Source organism: Balaenoptera borealis, assembly GCF_965194805.1.
Source record: "Balaenoptera borealis genome assembly, chromosome: 11".
Lineage (NCBI taxonomy): Eukaryota > Metazoa > Chordata > Mammalia > Artiodactyla > Balaenopteridae > Balaenoptera > Balaenoptera borealis.
In genome coordinates, this window is record NC_138868.1 from 103,595,265 (window position 1) to 103,613,700 (window position 18,436).

Consider the following 18,436-nt stretch of genomic DNA (forward strand, 5'->3'; position numbering starts at 1 on the left):
AAACTATTCCGTCACCGCAAAGACCTCCCTCATGTTACTCCTCGAAAGTGACACTCGCACCCCTCCCTGTCCCCACCATCCCTAACCCCTGGACACCATTCAGCTCCTTGCCATCTCTATAATTTTGTCACTTCAAGGAAATGGAATCATACAGTACGTGGCCTTTTGAGACAGATTTTTTTTCACTCAGCACAATGCCATTGAGATCCATCCAAATTGTGTGTATTAATAATTCTTTTATTTGCTGAGTAGTATTGGGTGTACCATAACTATTCACCTGTTGAGGGACATTTTCGTTGTTTCTAGGTTTTTGCTATTGCAGATAAGGCCACTACAGACATTTGTATACAGGTTTGTATGGACAGAAATTTTCATTTATGGAAGGCAACTAGTGGGTTGTATGGTGAGTGTATGTTTAGTTTTTTAAGAAAGTGACAGCACGTTGGATCATGTTTTTAATACTCTCTTCCAGGCGGGTGGTAGAAATTCAGGTTTCCTACTTGGCCTCAGTTGATACCCGTGGGGTGGTGGAGAAGGGCATCTCGCTACAGTTTGGAGAGTGGGAGATCTGGGTCCCTACTGGGCCTCCACTGACACCACCCTGCATGAGAGGGGGAGGGGCCCTCCTTACTGCTCCCCATATGATCTCCGCTGACACCATGGTTGGGGGGGGGGTGGCGTGCTCATCACCACCGGAAGGTGGTGAAAGTCCTGGCTTCCCAGGACTCGGAGTTCCCAGACACCGCCCTGACGGCGGGGCTGAGAGGATGCCTCATTCCAGCCAGGTGCAAATGGAAGGTGAGGCCTCCACTTTGCCTCTGCTGATAGAAGTGGGGCGGGCTGCTGTGCTCTCTGTAGTGTTTGGTTGGAGGGGATGCCCCTTTCTTGATCCTTTACTTAGCTGGCTAGCTTTTCTTGGTGTTTTTTCCTTTCCTTTTTTGTCTGTGCTGTTGGTGTTTCTGGACTGGGTGCTGGCTTCTCCAGAGCCCAGCCCAGGATAAATGAAGCAAAAAGCAACCCAGACAAACCACTACTGTGTCTTTCCTCAGATCTCGAGCTTCCTAGCTAATCTTCCTTCTTCTCTCCACTTTTTCAGAATTTTCTTACGTTGCTGTATATATAATTCCCAGGGTTTTAGCACTTAGCAAGAAGAATAGGGAGAAGTGAGTCTATTCCATCTTGATCCAGAATCAGAGGTCGGCAAGGGCTTTTAAATGGCCATTTCTCCTCTAAGAACATAAATCTGATCGTGTCTCAACCCTTCTTGCAAACCTCCTTTTCATAACCCCCAACTGTCCGAAGGACAAAATCCCAACCCCTTAACATTGACTTTGAAGGCTCTTCGCTACTTCACCACAAGTAAAAACGGTCATATCTTCAGCACCTCCTCACTGTGCATGTGTGCTCTCCAGCTACACAGAATTTTTTATGCACCATCTCTTAAATAGACCACGCTTTTTCATGCTCCGCTGTTTTGCACATGCCTGTGTCCATGCGTTCTGTTGGTCCTACCTTTCTCTTCTTCTCTACTTGGCATGCGCCCAGCTGTGCTTCACATCTGCTTCTCATATTACCTACTGTGGAGCCTCTGAAGCCTCTTCCAGGGTCATCTGATCCTTTCTCAGTGCCTCCTTAGGAGGATGAACATACCTCTTTAACCTGTTTCCTGTTTGAGTCAACCTGTTCCTCTAGGGCTCTTTGAGGTGGAATTACATCCCTATACATGTCTGTCCCATTCAGCTGCGACTCCTTTGAGATTAGGGGCTGTGCCTCTCTCATTCATCAATGTATCCTGCCTGGCACATAGTTGGCACTCCAAAAGTGTTGATTAAATGAATATATTAATGAATTGTTACTTTCAGATACTAGAGCAACCAAAACTTGTCCTCAGCTTGTGTGAACAGACTACCTGAGTCTGCCTTTTATCGTTGCCATATATTCCTTTTTATTTTTCCCCCTGAACAAAGCAACTTTGGGAGACCATAAGAGTTTAACCACTTGCCCAATCTGCTCCTCCCTTCCCAATGACTGCCTCCTTTCAGGTTGTCCTTATATATACCTGCTGCCACCCCGGTTGACTATTTGAGAGCAGGACTGTCCCCTTGTTTGGCTGATAGTGGTCCCCAAAGCCCATTCTTCAGGCCATTATGAGCCATCAGTCCAGTCTTGAATAGACTGAAGCCCCTCCTTTTGACCAGTCATATCAATGCTGGGGCTTTCTTTGCCAAGCCCTTCCAAAAGATTGTCTTTTATTGAGAAACAAAATCTTTTTGGATACATGGTCACCTTGCTTATTTATCTTTTGATTGTGTTGGCTGGAAGAAGTTTAAAAGCAACTCTTCTTAGCAAGAGTTCAGCATCTGATATATTTGAGATAATAATAGCTTCCTTCATTTTTATGACACTTTACTTAACCCATACAACCATCCTTGTCAACCCCAAATTATTCCACATGTATTATCATAATGTTTACAATAACTCAGTGAGTGAAGTTGTATACACACACACAGATACCCACATACATATGCATTCACACACACACACACACACACACACACACACACACACAGGATATTAAAGACTTTGCAGGTCAAATCTATTCTGTTATACCCATTGATACTTTTTAAGGACTCTGATCCTTTGGCACCTATATTTTGTTCTCATTTATAACGGCCATTTGTTTCCATCAGTTGTAGTCAATATCTAATCCTCAAGCTGTATATAAGCTCATGCACATATAATAATTGCTCCACTTATCAAACCTATTTAATACGGCCAGACACTTTTTATATGCATAATTTTAAATTCTTACAGCCACCTTGCAAGATAAATGTTATTATCCACATTTTACAGACGAGAGAGCTGAGGCTCGGAGAAGTAGGAGCGCCAGAGCTGGCTCTGCCTCAAAACCCATGTTCTTTTCACTACACTTGGCGTCTCAGTCAACAGGCCTAATATGAAATTGAATCTTTAAAAGGTTGAGTAATCCCAATTTCTCCTAATATCTCAACTCCTACCCCACTAATCAAGGGTCTGGGTTTTGACTCTATCACACAAAAAAATTGTGCTATTCTCCATTTAGTGAGACAGAAGTGGGAGAACGGAGACGGGTTCAAAGAATGATGATCGTGTGTGTGCAGGGAAACGCGAGGGTTCTGCTGCCTAATGGCTTGTCCTCGTGGCACTTGTTCTCACAGACTTTCTCAAGAATTCAGGTCCCTGGGTCCCTTTGAAAAAACCAGGGAGGACACTCGTTGCTATATCTAGAAGGACCTAAGCGGATAACTGACTACCCAAAAAAGTCCCATGGATGGTCAATGAAACTTGCTAGCAATGGGAACTGGTACTTGATGGGCAAAAAGGTCATTAACTGCCAGCTCCTGTTTTACAGGTGTCTGATACTAAGGCATAGTAAGCATTTTTGACCAATTATAGGGCTACCCACAATAAGAACTAAGACTCTTTTTCTTTAGTGTGTGGTTCAATCGCTCATTCCCTCCCTCCTTATTGCCTTCAGATACTGCTGTCCACACCCTGCCAGGTTTGAGGAGGTAGCGTGTGAAGGGGGCCAGATAACAGGAAGGTGAGTCAAGGGTAGAGAGCTTGTGTAGCTGAGTGAAAGAAGTATCCTTTTGTCACTCCCCCAAGCAGCAGGAAGCGAGGAGATTGTCAGGTCACACACAGGAGCAAGCGAGGAGCATTGGTAGGAGTGTCCCTGCTGCCATCCTGGCCCCTGAATTCACAGGAAGTCACTAGGACAAGGCAAAGACTGTCTCAGGACTGGCCCTGCTCCCAGCCACTCATTGGCACAGCATGAATAATAGCCATACCACCATGAGGGCGTATTCTTTATGCCTCTCTGAGGGTTCCAGCCACAGACAAGCATGGTCCCCTGAGGGGCACAAACACACCTTCTCCAGAGGGGCATGTAAAGTGAGTGCTAATGAGTCTTATTCCTTGGCTCCTCTCTGTCTGAAATGGAAAGATAGATATTCCCCACTACTGAAGTCTGGATAGCACCCCTGGAGCCCTGGCGGTGGGCTCCTCCCTTCCCTTGCTGACGTCCACGTACTCCTCCCGTGTAGCTTCAAGTGACCTCAGCTGCTTCCTTGGCTCCTCTGTATTCAACTTTATCCTTCCCTCTAGTCCTTTGGACACAGGCAGCTCTCTTCCTGGTGATATCATCTCATTATCTCATTTTATTTTCCACCTTTAATCTGCCTTCTTTCAGGCCTAATGCCTTTTGGGTGTTACCGACCCCAGAGCTGTCCGTCATACATTCTGGGACAGCGGGTGTCTGCTGGGATTGTCCCAGGCAAACCAGCATGGGTAGTCAGTCTTCTCAGATGGATAATGCCCACCTCCCTGACCTGTAAGAACGAAACGAACGTACAGCTGGGCACCCTGTGTGGTATAATTAAGGGCTGGGTTAGCTGCTGGTAGCTGCGCTCTTCCTCAGTGTTTCAGCTCCATACCTTACACAACCCAGCACGGCTTCTTCCTTCTATCCCGTCCCCTTTCCTTTGTAGTCGTCTACCTCCTGCCCTCTGTTTGTTGCTGTCTTCATTTCTGCTACGAGACCCCTGCCCCTGACTGCCTGGCGTTAAGGGAGGATTTTACAACTCTGTTTACCTCTTTTTGCCTGATTCCGGGGCTGGCAGCGGCCAAGCCCACTCTCCTGGGTCTGAACCTGTTTGGTGTAGCCGTTACTGCCCTTCTCTGACCTTGCACTTTGGGTCTGGGCACTCCTAGGAGTGAGGGGCAGGGTGGGCTTAGGGCTGAAATCTATCTGCCCAGACAAGTTCCTAGTTCACGTTCTATTAACCATTTTATTCTCCAGGCCAATGCTTCCCTCTATAGTTAGTTCACCCTTGGGTTCATAGACAAAGATCTCACAATCACTGCTTTTTATACGTGGAAACATACCCTGGACATCTTCAGGCTAGAGGTCTGCAGAGCACTTTTAAGAGCACGGAACTCTGTGCCTCAGACGGGCCCTTCACTGTTGCACGGCTGCGGGCCTTCAGAAGGGAGAGCAGGAGTGGCCGCCGCACAGTCACCGTGGGGAGTAGAGGCGGGCGGGGCGGGGGTGTCAGTCTCTCCGTGGACAAGGTGCGGTAGGGTCCTGTCTGGCTCACTGCGTGGTCTGGAATCTGAGTGAGACAGAAAGTCCCTGTTGGGACACCTACGCTCCCAGGGGGCGCTGGCACTCAAATCAGCGTCCTGTGGGACGCTGGCCCTCCAGCCTGCCTCAGTTTCCCGATCTGTGTCGGTGCCCCAGCTAATCAGGATAGGAAGGCACGCAGGAGCAGCTGAGGGCAGACGGAAGATCACACACAGCTGACTGCGTCTGGGATCGCAGCTTTCGGTTCCCCGGAGGGAAGTGAGCCGACAAGCGCAGGCCGAAGGGGGGGCCCCAGAGGCTCGGAGGGCCGCGGGTCCCTAGCCCCCAGGCAGAGCACGAGAAAAGTCCGTGCTCGCGGCCGGCCGGAGGATGGGCGGTGGGCGTGCGCTTTGCGCTCGGCCGGGCCCGAGGGCGGTCAGGCGCAAGGGGGCGGGGGCTAAAGGCCATGGTTTGCGAGGTCGGGGCGGGCCGGCCGGCGGGGCATTTAAACTCTGGGGACCGCCGGCTCGGGGCGCGTGCCCAGCTCTGCATCCTCCTCTGCTCCGGCTTCGCTTCGGGTACCGCCGGGCAAGATGCGGTCTTCCTTGGCGCCGGGCGTCTGGTTCCTCCGCGCCTTCTCCAGGGACAGCTGGTGAGAGGGCCTGCGGGGTGGGGGGCGCCGGGCCAGGACGGCCTCCCGCTCCCTCGGGTTCGGCGGATCCGAGTCGGGCGGCCGGGAGTCCCAGCGTGCTGGCGTCGGGGGGGGTAGGGGGGCGGTGCGGCGCGGCGGCGGGCTCCGGCAGGCTCTGGCCGGTCGTCGGGGAGGTGGGTGGCACGCACGCGCCAGCTCGCTCCGCCTCCGCAGGCCCCCTCCCTGGGAGGCTGCCCAGGAGAGTCTCCGCCGATGCCCGTTCGCGTGCGCACCTCCAGGCACGCACACCCCGCACCCGTCCCCGGGGAGACCTTCAGAGCGTCTCCTTTATCGCCGAGCACCCGCGGGAGCCGGGCTTGCAGGCGAGGGAACCGAGGTCAGGGCGTGGCGGAGTTGCTGAAAAAGTGGCCATTGGAGTTGTCGACTGGTTCTTTCGGTCTCTTTTGGCCCTTGGATAACACGAAGGCCAGAACCCAGTGGTCCTGGGAGTTTGCCTTGAGGGGTTCCGGGCCCTGAGAGACACCCTCCCGGGAGGACATACGTCTCAGATCCGAGCGGCAGCTGCCCCCCAGCAGGGTGGTCACCCCAGCGGCGGCCCAGCGGCTTCCACAGGAGTTTTCCTCCTGACCAAGGAGGCCTGAGGAGGCCGCGGATCAGGGGGTGTGTGGTGGGGTGGAGGGCTTTCAGCCCATTCTTCATCGGAGGCCGCACTGGAGCACTTTGCTTGGTCTGCACAGTGTTTTGTTTTGTTTAATATTGTGTTAGTTGCCATCATTTTCAAATTATAAAACAACGTAAATAGCCAGATTCCTCGCTTCTCTGATGTAGCAGTCTCAGGCCTAAATTCCCCAATCATATCATTAGGAGTAGGAGCCCCTTTTAGATGGGGTGCAAGCTCTTAATATGACCAGCTTGTTCCCGTTTTTTTTTAAAATTTTATTTATTTATTTATTTATTTTTGGCTGTGTTGGGTCTTCGTTTCTGTGCGAGGGCTTTCTCTAGTTGCGGCAAGCGGGGACCACTCTTCATCGCGGTGCGCGGGCCTCTCACTATTGCGGCCTCTCTTGTTGCGGAGCACAGGCTCCAGACGCGCAGGCTCAGTAGTTGTGGCTCACGGGTCCAGTTGCTCCGCGGCATGTGGGATCCTCCCAGACCAGGGCTCGAACCCGTGTCTCCTGCATTGGCAGGGGGATTCTTAACCACTGCGCCACCAGGGAAGCCCCTTGTTCCCGTTTTAAAACAGAAAATCCTACATCCCCAGCCCCCTCAGTCCTGGGCAAATCAGGATGGTCAGTTGGTGACAGCCCTCATTGGGGACAGTCCTCACAGTCCCAGCCTTCCTCACTCATTTAGATTATTTATTTGGTCCTTTTTGAGCTTAGGACTCTTAAAAGATATTTTTCAGAAAAAGATAAGATCATGATTCTCGTGAGGATATAAAAATGAACACGTGTTAAAAAGATTTAATTTCACGCATAATGAGGGTGCCAGAAGATATTATAATTGGCACAAAAGAAAAATCCAGGGAGGGGAGAATGGGGGGTTATTGTTTAATGGGTACAGAGGTGCAGTTTGAGAAGATGAACAGGTTCTGGAGATGGATGGTAATGATGGGGGCACACCAATATGAAGGTACTTGATGCCACTGAACTGCATACTTTAAAATGGTTAAACGTTAAATTTTATGTTACATATATTTTACCACAATTTTGAAAAGAGAGAATACAAAGAACGTCCCCATTTATAAGTTCGGCATATTGAGGCAAAACTGGTTGGGAGGGAAGACTATTGAAACTCTGTCAGTTCATGGACATATTTTATATGACTTATCAGTTACTTACCACTTCATGGAATTCAAGCTTAGTGAAAGGCAAGAATCAGATAACTTGGAGGGGTGTCCTCTGGGCAATGCACAGTTTTCCAGAGAAACACACATTTTTTTCCCTACAGTCTGCCCTGCTGGGATCAAAAATAGTCTCAAAGAAAGATTATTCTTGATCACAAAATAGGGTTGGTCTCATTAGATTTGATCTGATAATCTATATACATAATTTACTATATAGGCCTTGTTAAGTTCACTTTGCTGGAAGTTTTCATAAGGGATCTTGGATTGGACTTTTCAAAGCCTTCTATTATTTACTGTTCTGAGATTAGGAAGCCAAGCCAAGGGACTGTCTCCACTAGGTTTTACCTGCTGTACCTATAAATTTAGGCAAATTCCTCTCTTCTTGAGGTCCCCAAAATATCCTAAGTTACCTGGGCCTGCCAGGGAGTGACCTTCCTGATTTGTGTGTAAGGGAACACAGTAAGCCAGTTTTCTTAGGCAGGTTTTGTATTGGGTGTCAACCTTAATTCCTTAAAAGTGGCAGCAACATCTGATTAAATGAGCATCATTGTCAAGTACGACATTCCAGGCAAGGCCTTGGTTGTAAAACCAAGTTTTCTAATATGTTCTGGTAAAAAAAAAAAAAAAAAAAAGATTCTTATTGGACTTTTGCAAATAACCATATTTTATAAAAAGCAAGAAGACTCAAAAAAAGTTTCTGAATTCCGAGGGGTCAGGCAGGGAGAATAAGGTATTTACAAATGTTTCAGTTTACAAAAACAGGATCTCCTAAATTGTTATGGGATACAGACAGCTTAAGAAGAAAGAGAAAGGGCTTTCTTATACATTCAGAAGATTGAACACTATAATAACATCAGTAATATTCCAAACGTAAGTGACAGTCATTCCTTATCAGTTCTTTCAGTCCTAAGTGATTAATTCTTGTTCTGCTGAATCTTGGGTTTGCAACCTCATAAATGGGTCTTTGGGTTAGGGTCTTTGCTGAAGAGTTTTGGAAATGCTGACTCAGTCCACTGGTATATTCTTAAAGGTATCTGAGTGATGTCATCAGGAGTACGTACCCACGAGTATGTACCTGGTCCTGTGCTTTTCTGAGACAGTTCTTGTTTGCTAAAGATAAAACCTTTGGCCTATAGCTGACTGCGCAGCCTTTAGGGAGCATCAGAGTAGAACAAAAACTATCTGTAAGGGACAGAGACCTAAAAAGGTATGGATTAACTTATTAATGATAATTTTCAAAAATGAATGATCTGTTGAGAATTCATGACAAGAAAAATGCAGCTAACAAGGAAGTCTGATTATTCCTGAGGTATGTAAAACAAAATAAAGCCAATCCAAAAAAAAAAAAAAAATAGACAATGTCTAAAAACACACTAAGGCTAATTTCAAAGAAGACAGTGAACATTATATCTGATTTATAAAAATTATGAGCATAATTTTTATAGAGGAAAAAATCTTGAGATATATAAAAACCCCAATACATAATTTACATAATATACCAAGGAGATACCAAGAATGTTGACTTAAGAGATTTAGTAAGTCTGGAGTAAGTCCTAAACATCTATGTTTTAATAAAACTCCATAGGAAAGTCTGATGTACATCCCCGGTTGAAAACCACTGACCTAGAAGATGCTAGATTCAAATTAAAGAAGTAAGGTTGCAGCCCAGGTAACATTTAAAATCATAGCTGAAATCATGACTGGTAACATTATAGTGTTATCATCAGGCAAAGCACAACCAGGGTGCTGATGTATAGAAACAGATCGTGGACCAAGAGGGCATTGAGAAACCTTTTGAAATTGCTCACACAGCAAACAATTTCTGAGATACTTATATAAATAAAATATTCTACTTCTCTTTTTTTCCCTTAATAAACAAAAATATATCTCATTACCATATATATTTGAAGTTGTATCTCTCTGCCATTATTGTTCCTTGTAGAGTCTTATTCATATACATTAATTATACCCTTTAACCAAAGTAACTTATATTTCAGAGAAAATGAGGGGCAGGGAGAGTGGATCATTGTAAACAGCCTGTCCCACTCCAGCATTTTAGAAGAGCTCAGGAAAGCACAACTCTCCACAGACACACACGTCATTTACACACTTGTTAAAGTGTGAACCCAACCACTGTGTTCTCCCACATCTCCCAGGTTTAAGACAGACCCGGATTGAAATCCTCTCACCACTGTGTGCCTTGTGTCGTTAACTCAGTTCCCTCATGGGTGAAAGTCAGGTGGGTTCTTGAAGGCAAAAGTGATCTGTGAACATTCTTGACCTCCCGTGGCTGATGGCGGGCACACGATAAGTGTGCTTTTACTTCTTTCCTGATGCATGGAGGTTTGGACTCCTAACAAACACCAAACGTCAATGTAGTTCCTACTGTAGGCACATTATTGTGTTAAACTGTGAGGCCTACAAAGATGATTAAGACAGGGTCCTACTTTCTTGGAATTAAGGATCAAGCTGGAGAGAGGGCGTGTACTCTCATTATCAAATTTGCTGCTTCCACCTGTACCCAAGGAGGGCTTTTAAGCAGAAGTGAAGAAAGCAGACAGTCCTGGAGCAGGACACCAGAGGGTGGGCTGGCCCTGAGCTTTGGATTCCTTGTCTGTACCGTGAGGATGCTTGTAACACCTACCTCGTCAGGTCACTATGAGGATTAAAGATTGTCTCGAGATGCAGCAGGTAAAATACATCAGTGCCAGGCTCATATTAAGCACTGACTAAACATTAATTATTGACTATTTTTCTACTCGCGTTTCCTACTGCTCTGTGCCAGGCATTGTGTTTGTGGTTCACTGCAAGGTCTTTATTTGTTTCCCCACCTAATTCCCCATTATATGGGTATAATGAGGCACAGAGAAGTTACGTACCTGGTCAAGCGCCGCATAGCTAGTAGGTAACTGCGGTGAATTTGAATCCAGGTTAGTTAGGCTCCCAAGCCCACGGTCTTTCCTCCCCGTTAGAGTGTGGGAGGGGAAAAGAAACCATAGCCTTTGGACTTGAGACAGATCACTAAATCTCTAAGGCTCCAGGTCCTTGTCTTTAAAATGGAAATAGTAATGTACCTCCATCCCCGGGTTTTGGTGAAATTAAGTGAGAAGATATTTAAAGCACTTAGCCCTGTGCCTGGCGTGCAGTTAGTACTTGGTACTTGCACGGGGCTTGTGAGTTTCTGTGGAGGGAGGGTTTCATCTTCATTAGGGGGAACAGGTAGCATGTGCCTTGGTGGATCTGGAGGTATTCTGAGTGGAGCCGTGGAGCTGGCGAAGGCGCAGCAGTGAGGACGTAGCCTGTCTCGTCGGCACTGGTCATGTGCAGCCGCAGCCGGCGGGAGCCTGGGGCCTGAAGGCGCGGTCCCCGGACAGGGGGCTGAGAGGCACGCGGCACGAGGTGTGCAAGCGGAAGGCAGAGACGCTGAGGAGTTCCTGCCCAGGAAGATGGTACTGCCCCTCCTTCTCCTGTCAGACCCCCCGGGGTCAGGCGGCCTCCTCACCGGAGTCACAGCCCCTCTGAGGCCTCCCCAGCCCTGGGCCTGGCCGGTGCCCTGCCTTCTGTGCCAGCGTCCGCGTGGGCACGTCTGGGGACAGATGGCAACGTGGGCATCTCGCCAGAGAGATGAGTATGGCTGCTGATTATGGGGCTGGGCCTGCTTCCTGGGGCCTGTGGGGAGGGAGCAGTTCAGGACTCGGAGGAGAGGAGCCTGTGGGAAGAGGACCAGGTGACATTCCCACGGGATGAGCAGGAATGGGTGGGGCACTGGGCAGGCAGGAGAGCAGGAGCTGCGAACTCCCAGCTCGCTGCCCTCCCCCACGCCCTAGAAGGCCGTGGCGGGCTGGGGGCTGCAGCGGGGACCCGTGGCTCTGCCCGCCGGAGTTTGCTGAGGTCCTGCTGCCAGATCCATCGCATCTCATTTAATCAACCCTTATGGACATCTCATGTGACAGGACTTTACTATCTTATTTAAAGGAAGATCAAAGTGAGGCTGAGAGGCGAAATGTTATCTCAGTTAGTCTTTAGGGCAGCCTCGTGTGACAGGAGTTTACTATCTCATTTAAAAGAAGCTCAAGCTGAGGCTGAGAGGTGAGACAGCTCGCCCAAGGTCACAGTAACAGAACCAGAAGTTAAGACGCAGCCGCTTTTGGTCTAACGTCCTTTTCCCTATTCGGCCATGGCCTCAAACCAGGGACCCAGATGCTGCAAAGTAGCTTTCTCTTGTCTTCCTTCTCTTCCTGGTAACTGCCCAGAGATGCCCGGTAAGAGCAGCAGAAAGGGCTCCTTAAAAAGAGCGGTGATGGTGAGAGGCAGCTCCGAGAAGGAAGGAGAGAGCCTGGTGGAGGACCTGGAGGGCTGAGCCCACCGTCCCTGTCCCCACCCCCTTCCCTTCCTCGGGCTCCTCAGGCTGATCCCCAAAGAGCATGTGACCCTGCGTGGCTCCCTCCCCCACCCACACGTGACTGCTGTCTTCTCCCCCAGCCGCCTTCTGCTTCCTCTTCCTCTCTGCTGTTTCCTCTTTCCCCCCTTACAGAGCAGACTGACGCGCACCTCCCTGGCTTTGGGTGGGGTGGTTGGCCTCAGGGGCCACGCACTGGTCTAGAAGGCAGCCAGGGTTTGGGGATGGTCTGTAATGGATGGCCAAGACCTTACTTCTTCCAGTCAAGCTGTACCACCTGAGTGCTGAGGTCGGAGCTGAGCGGTCCCAAAGTAACACCAGAACTGGGGGCAGACACCAGCGTCGGAGTCTCTGCAGCCCACAACGCCCCCATCTGATTGTCCCCAAGCTGGTGTGCGGGGTGGAGGCGGGGTGGGCGGTATCACTGCCCTCGTTTTGCCCTCTGGCTCATGCCTCCTCCCCTGGGTCCTTCACGCTGGGGAAAAGGAGTAGGTGAGGGTGAGCCGTGGGCTAGGCCTCCAGGGAATCCCGAGAGAAGAGTCCTCATCTTAGCTCCCTGGGGAGGAGGGCCCCGCCACCATCAGCGCATTCCCACCTTCACTCTTTGCGTAGCCGCTCTTCAGAAGAGAGACCACCAACCACCCACTGACCACTTCTTCCAAACCCTACCAGCTCTCACACTCTTCCAGAGTTTTTCCAGGTACCTAAACGAAACCTCATGCTGTAGCTAAAAGCCACGTCTTTTCATTCTGTCTAAGCACTCAGGCTTCCCCTGCTTAGATTCCTTCTCAAGGCAAAGCAATCAAGCCTGTATTTTCCTCTCTCCTAAAAAAGATCATTATCTTATCTACTCATTCCTTCTAGAAAGTCCCGGGCTCCTTGTGCTACTAGCCAATGGCTCCCTTCTCTGGGAAGGATCTTGGGACCGAGCCCTGTGTCAACCTGATGTCTCTGAGCAAATGCCCAAGTTCCATCTGGAGGAAGGGCAACAGGTAGAGGAGTCCTTGGGCTGGCTCTCAGCCCCAAGAGGGCTTTGTTCCTCTCTTCTCAGAGGCCCTCCCAGACCTGGCCTATCCCCGTCCCATCTTGTCAGCGGAAGGCCTGGCTCAGGCTGTCTGTTCCAGGCTGGCCTTTGCCTACCAGGATGTGTCCCAGTGGCAGTGGAGGACTTAGCAGGGGGCGGGGGGATGGCATTGTCACCATTGGCCTGGTTCTTACTGTCCCCAGCCCTCTCTCCTTTTCAGATCTGCTGAGTCCCAGGACAGGCACATCCAAGGACAGCCCACCAAGTGGCACTTTCCTCCGGGCAAGTGCCAAGGGCACCTGCAGCTACAGCCAGCCCGGTCTGTCCCGTGGCCAACCTGAGTAGCCCCAGACATCTACTCGCTGCCCCAGACTTGGCTTAAGGGCTGGGCTGAGGCAGGAAGTGGTACGGGTTGGTCAGTGAGGGAGTTTAATTCCCTGTTGGCCTGCCATGGGAATAGGGACCGTCAGCAATGTGGTTGCAAAGCAAGGAGGGGGATGCAGGGACCAGGGGATGTCTGGGTAGACATTGGAGAGAAGGGACCTCTTTCCACTGTCTCCTAAGGTCAGCATCCTTCTGCTGGGCTGTTTGCTTTCTGTTGTTGTGATGGGGGTGGTAGTAGGTCCTTTGGGGTTTTGTTTGTTATCTGTTGCTGCTTTGGCAGACATCGTTCTTTGTCCCTACCTCAGAAGCACTTCTAGTGCAAAGTCTTAATGAGGTCCATAAAGATATCAGCGTGCTCATTTGAAAGAATAAATTGGACTGTCAGCTAATAGTTAAGAGATAGCTGGTCCACCTCTTTATCTGACTTGGTTACTCAGTAACCAGCGCTGTGTAAGGGGAGGTGAGATTCTACGAAGTGCCATCTCTTGCTAACACAGACTTAGAGGGTCATAGGGTGGGCACCCGGCCTGGAACAGTCTGTGGGCCTCGCCATGCATGTTCCCGGGTCTCTGGCCTGCTTGCCCAGCCTGGACAGCACCTGGGCTGCCATCCCTCCCCCTCACAGCCGCCCTGGGACAAGCTAGGCAAAGCCCGACTGTGTATCTTTCCCCCTGCTCCCTTTCTGGGGCCTCTTGATTCTGAAAGAAGGGCTTGTGAAAGCCGAAGTGAAACTTGCGGGTTCTACAGGCAGCAGGAGCACGTCAGCTGTCTTCCCTGTGAGCTACTGTGAGTTTGACAGCCTTTGTGTCAGCCCAGCCCTTCACCGGACCCATGTCCCCAGTCCCCTTTGAACTATGGCACCTTGGCCTTTTTCTCAGAAGAGCTGCCAGAGTGGAATGGAAAGAGGACTTGACTAAGGGGAGGCGCCAGGTATGCCCTGCCCAGCTAGCTGTGCCCCTCCAGGCTCATGCCGCCATTGTGCTGCCGTCCAGGCAGGGAGTCCCAGAGGAGGCCACTGCCCGTCCTAGCATCACACAGCACGTTTGAGGTCCTTCCGCCCCACCGCCTCCCTCCCTGTGACTCTCCTGCTATCTTGGGTGTCAGGTTTTCTACTGAGGGATGGAGTTAGAGCTGAGAGAAAGGTCAGGCCAAGCTTCTGGATGGGGCTGGAACCTGGCAGAGCAGCGTGACTGTGGACCTCTGCTAAGCCGCCCTGTCTACTCCCAAGGGAGAACATGGGCGGGCCCAGCGGACCAGCCTCTGCTCTGTCCCGTTGCAGGCTCCCGCATGCACACTGGCAGCTTTGGGGCATCTTCGTGTTCTCCAGCCCACCTCTGTATACTAGGCATGTGGGGAGGCGTGGCCATGCTGGCCTCCAAATCCCTACCTCACAGGCAAATCCAGGGCCTGGAACCACCACCGCTCGGAGGAGTTTGGTGCTAACCCACACCCTGCTCACCTCCCGTAACAGAGCAGCACGGGCTGCCTCCGCCCCCTCCAGCTTTCCTCCCTCAAAATCTGAAATCATAGGAGCGGTCATTTTTAAGTGCCCACTGGGTGTGAGGAACATGTAAGAGCTGTCCTATGCATCGTCTCATCAACCTGTCAATAGCCCTGTGAGAAAGGTGATAAACTCTACTTTGCAGATGACTAACAGGTGTAAGGAATGAAATCAGGTTTCGCCTGATTCCTAAGTCCTTGCTCTTTTCTCTTACAGCTCCCTGAAATGCACCACCGAGGGTCTCCCTGGAGGGTGGCTGAGGGTGGATGAGGCAGAGGGAACCGGCCCTACCTTCTGCGAGGAAGCTTGTCTGGAGCTTCCCAAACTAATCAGCAGGGCAGAGCCCTGGGTCTTCATCTGGCTTAGCCTGGGAGGTGTCCAGAACTCTCTGACCTAGAAACTCCCACCCCTCTTCAGTGACTCCCCATCACCCCAAGAGACAGTCTAAACTCACCCAAGGCCCTCCATGACCTGTCCCCTCCCTCCTTCCCCGCTCCCTCGCCTTCCATGCTTGGCCCAGTCCCACCTTCCAGACTTCCTGACTACACAGAGTTCCCCAGACAGGTATTGCTGTTCACGCCTCTGCACTTTTGCACACGAACTTCCCTCTCCCTGGCACCGCTTCCCGCCCCAGCCCTGGTGGACGTGGCCACCTCCTGCTTGTTTGTGAAGATCCGGCTGAAGCCTCACCTCCAAATCCTTTCCTGTCACTGCTCCCATCCCAGCTGGTCTCGGTGGCCCTGCTTCTGTGTCATGCAGGGCTGCCCTCTTTTATGGCACCGTCGCACCAATTCTGTTTGTCTCCCTGCTGACCTGTGAGCCCCTGGAGGGCAGAGGTCTCTCTTACAGTTTCTCTGGGCCCCTAGCACAGTGCCTGGCACATGGTAGGATGTGGATGGGAAGGCAGTCCTGTTTCTGCCAGAGAAAATCGAGATGTCAGAAATGGGCCTGGCTGTGCCTGCTGTTCTGTCATAGCTTCTGCCACCCAAGGTTGGGAGGGACAGGACTCCAGGAGGCAGATAAGGAAGAACACCGGGGACCGCAGGCCGGAGAAAGTCCAGGGCAGGTGATCTGAGGTGGGCAGGTGTTGGCACTTGGGGCTGAAGCAGTGTCGTCGTGGGAGGAGGGAGGGAGGAGAAAGGTGGCTGCCAGCGGGGCCGTGCCTTTTGATCCCTCGTTGTCTCTGAGCAGCTCCTGAGCGGGCTCGGTGTGGGCTCGCCATGGCTGAGTTGCAGCCTGGGCCTCCCTGCCTGGCCTATCGAGGAAGGACAGTCAGCGCCGGGGGGCTCAGTGGGGCCTGGGGGTCTTTCAGGCCCAGAGGAGATCTGATCTGTCACCAGGGTCAATGGCTGTATCCATGTGGCAGCCAAGATAGACTCAGCTGATCCCGGGGGGCCGTAAGGGTGGCCCAACAGAGACGTAGGGCCCAGGGTGAGAGTCACATTGTGTTCCCCTGTCTCTGAGCTGGGTGTGATTGGCACTGTCCTGCATGGGCATCTCATAAGGAAACCGGAGCCAAAAAAGGCTTAGGAACTTTCATTTGGCTACACAGTGAATTAGAGTCATCCCTCAAAGCTTTCAGCTTTTTTCCAGACCCAGCAGCTCCCCGGGCAGGACGCTGGTGAGTGTTATCTGCAGGGCTGTGATTTTCTTCCATCTTGTGCTCTTTGAAGAAGCCCCGCTGGGCACCCTCTCCAGTTCTCTCAGAGACACCCCCAACCCTTGCCACCAGATTCTGGAATTCCCTGAGGTAGCAGTCATGGGCCATTTGCCAAGTGGAAAACGTTGCTGCCACCAAGCTTGTCTATGTCACAGGGCCACTGTGACAGTCCCTTGGAGTAACCCCAGATTCCCTGGAGAGCCCCTGGTGACTCCCCGCCCCCATGCGCCCTCGGCAGTGGGGAGCCAGAGAGGCCGGGCAGTAGAGAGGAGCGTAAGATTCAGGCTAGAGAGTCAGAGCTTCGTTCTTAGTGGAATGGAGAGCCACTGAGCGATGTTAAGCCAGGTGATGGCGGGGGCACGTGTACCTTCATTCTCTTCAGAAGATAAACTGTGAGGCAGTGGAGGGGATGAGACAGAGAATGAGTCCAGTGGTGAAGGGCCCTGGTAGCCCAACCTGAATTCAGCCTCTGCTGGAATACCCCTTCATCTCACAAGCAGGAGCCTTCACGACGTGCTCGGGGGGAAGTGATTTGGGGTTTGGAGGCAGATGTCTGCAGAGGGCAGACTGAGCCTCCAGTGTCCTGGTCCTTTGGTTCGTGGATCCCAGGGATAGAAAGGGTTTCAGGCCCCCTTCCCCTTCTTCCCCACCTTCTCCGTGGGCTCTTTAAGAAACCAAGGCTCTGGTCTTTCTCCTGGGCTAGAGTCCTTGCTGAGGTCTATTCTCCATGTACTTCCTGGCTCCCGAATCAGTGCTGACTCGACTCAGCTGATGCTGTGACTCAGGAGGACGTGGAGGCCCTTCCTCAGACCCTCAGCAGAAGGGGAAGAGCGGGGCATGCAGTGGAAACTTCGGTGGTGCCCGGCTGAGGTGCTCCTTCCGCCCCAGACCAGCGCATGGGACGAGAAGCACTGGTGCGAGAGGGCCCATGTGATGCGTGAGCCACAGGTGGAAGGGATGACCCCTCTGTCCCGTGGGGTGGACGAGGCAGAGGACCTGGGCTCCGTCACCAGCTTTCCCTCTGTTGCCACATTTCCAACTAGGCTTTGGGCTCTGCCCCTACTGGGCTGCAGCAGGTGCTGTTTCTGCTGTGTTCTAGGCTTAAGAGCAGTGTTGACCTCACTTTATTTATTTATTTATTTTTAAAATTAATTAATTTATTTTTGGCTGCGTTGGGTCTTCGTTGCTGCGCGCGGGCTTTCTCTAGTTGCAGCGAGCGGGGGCTGCTCTTTGTTGCGGCGCGCGGGCTTCTCATTGTGGTGGCTTCTCTTGTTGCGGAGCACGGGCTCTAGGCATGCAGGCTTCAGTAGTTGCGGCTCGCGGGCTCAGTAGTTGTGGCACACGGGCTTAGTTGCTCCGCGACATGCGGGATCTTCCCGGACCAGGTCTCGAACCCATGTCCCCTGCATTGGCAGGCGGATTCTTAACCACTGCGCCACCAGGGAAGTCCCAACCTCACTTTAAAGATAGACCCTTCTCCCACATCAATCTCCTACCGGTTTCCACCATGTCCAGTATTTTAAATACAATTCTATCTCCCTGCTCCCATCTCTCACACACACAGAGGCACCCCGACCTTAGTGAGGCCAGAGAGAAGTAGAGGTGATGGGCCGTGGTAAGAGCAGTAGGGGGTACTTTGGTGTCGTCTAGGGCGCTGATGCTGGGCTGGCTCTGTCGGGAGGCCTCGGGAGCGGGAGCAGGGATGTAGGGCCCCCCGAGCACTCTGGCCTCTGGCATCTGTTCCTACCCTCCCCTTGGCCTCTGCCCCAAGGAACTTGTGTCTGGAGGGGAGCCTGATGTAGAAGAGTTGGCGGTGCTGGGGCTCCGAGGCCGCTAGAGTGGACACGGGTGGGACGCTTCCTGGGC

At 51.5% G+C, this 18,436-nt stretch overlaps 1 protein-coding gene across 11 annotated transcripts in view; it reads left to right on the forward strand.

Annotated features, from left to right (window-relative positions):
- The first annotated feature begins 702 nt into the window (after window positions 1–702).
- Window positions 703–18,436, forward strand: part of SLC37A2 (solute carrier family 37 member 2) — a 30,054-nt gene continuing 12,320 nt past the window's right edge. Inside the window, exons 1-3 of one of the 11 annotated variants that reach the window (XM_082341021.1) lie at window positions 2,306–5,756; window positions 10,065–10,293; window positions 17,323–17,484. In XM_082341021.1, coding sequence (XP_082197147.1) covers window positions 17,408–17,484 — 77 coding nt within the window. In that variant the 5' untranslated portion in view covers window positions 2,306–5,756; window positions 10,065–10,293; window positions 17,323–17,407. Of the gene's footprint in view, window positions 799–2,305; window positions 5,757–5,871; window positions 8,473–10,064; window positions 10,294–11,361; window positions 17,508–18,436 lie in introns of those variants that run through there. The other 10 variants (XM_082341022.1, XM_082341023.1, XM_082341020.1 and 7 more) reach the window with 10 other exon arrangements.